The sequence below is a fragment of the Seriola lalandi genome, unplaced genomic scaffold (genome assembly GCF_002814215.2).
Source record: "Seriola lalandi dorsalis isolate HSWRI2012SDOR001 ecotype SW California unplaced genomic scaffold, Sedor1 jcf7180001977825, whole genome shotgun sequence".
Classification (NCBI taxonomy): domain Eukaryota; kingdom Metazoa; phylum Chordata; class Actinopteri; order Carangiformes; family Carangidae; genus Seriola; species Seriola lalandi.
Window position 1 is genome coordinate 1 of NW_019448491.1, and position 1060 is coordinate 1060.

The 1060-nt window shown below is 44.2% G+C and overlaps 1 protein-coding gene across 1 annotated transcript; it reads right to left on the minus strand.

Annotated features, from left to right (window-relative positions):
- Nucleotides 1-356: 356 nt before the first annotated feature.
- LOC111657504 (DNA repair protein Ku80-like) lies at nucleotides 357-1054 on the minus strand. Its single transcript, XM_023409703.2, has 4 exons — nucleotides 1016-1054; nucleotides 859-921; nucleotides 642-779; nucleotides 357-543 (listed from the first exon to the last, which is right to left on the minus strand). Exons 1-4 carry the CDS (start codon nucleotides 1016-1018, stop codon nucleotides 415-417), a joined length of 333 nt encoding a protein of 110 aa, XP_023265471.2. The 5' UTR covers nucleotides 1019-1054; the 3' UTR covers nucleotides 357-414.
- Nucleotides 1055-1060: the final 6 nt, after the last annotated feature.

Below are 1060 nucleotides of genomic sequence, written 5' to 3' on the forward strand. Positions count from 1 at the left end.
TCTTCCACCAGTGGCAGTCAGTATCAGTCATGGAGGTCTGAATCTGTGCCATATGTATATGTAACAGCAGCTGTATGTAGGCATGCCGACGTGTGCCATCTACAGGCAGCAAAAGTGGAGGTGCAGTGCTAAAACTGCAGCAGCTTTTATTTTCTGCGCCTGTAGGAGGCAAAATGGACATGTTTACATCCGCAGGCCTAAGCAGGAGGATTAGTCCGACACAGAAAAGACTCCTAAGGCAAAGAATCTGCTGCATGTTAAACACGAATGTGCAAGCTTGTGCGTGAATTACGGGCTTCAGATTTAGAAAGAACTTACATAACGTCAGCTGTGAGGATGAACCAGAGCTTGTGCCACACGAGTGAAATCTTTTAACCAAGTTCAATACTGTCAGTGCTTTTGAAGCAACAAGAGTTAATACTTTGAATAAACATGACATGCAGAAACCGTACCTGATGGAGTTAACTTTTTGTTGTTTTCAAGAGAAGGAAATGTGAACTGTCTGAGGTCTTCTGTGAAGGGCAGTTGGACGTACATTAGACACTATGGAGGGCGAGAGATGGGCCGTCACCTCTGTACTATTTCAAAAAGGTTGAGTGAATAAACTTGAAAACAGCATGTTTAGGACTCTATTATCTCACCTCATAGTCCTGCTTGATACAAGGGAAAGCTGCTCCGACTTGAGGGTTGCTGCGTCGGTCATACGCATAACGGACAATGGCCACCATTTTGAGCTCATCCAATGCCCGGATGACAGCGGACAGTGCTACTCCTGCATGCTGCTCAGACACAAGCATGTCAGTATCAATGTATGTATATGTAGACACAAGCAGTGTATCCGGTTCTCTCTATTCTCACCTCATCGTCCCTGGCAGCAAACAACTTGATGACCTGACTTCCCATGAACTGATGACGATGTACCTGTAAGCAGACAGTAAAAAGAAACGCAAAGTTGTTTTACTTGAATGCCTTTTAGATGTCACATTTAATCACACTGTCATAAAAACTACAATACCATGCTCTGTTTGGTAAAGCCCAGAACAGCAAAGCACTTCCCATC

Excerpts from the sequence above, each read along its gene's own strand:
- LOC111657504 (XM_023409703.2), bottom strand. Across the intron at positions 780-858 it reads TTGCTGCCAGGGACGATGAG|CATGCAGGAGTAGCACTGTC; the intron begins GTGAGAATAGAG and ends GTGTCTGAGCAG. Across the intron at positions 544-641 it reads GTATCAAGCAGGACTATGAG|TGTCTAATGTACGTCCAACT; the intron begins GTGAGATAATAG and ends CGCCCTCCATAG.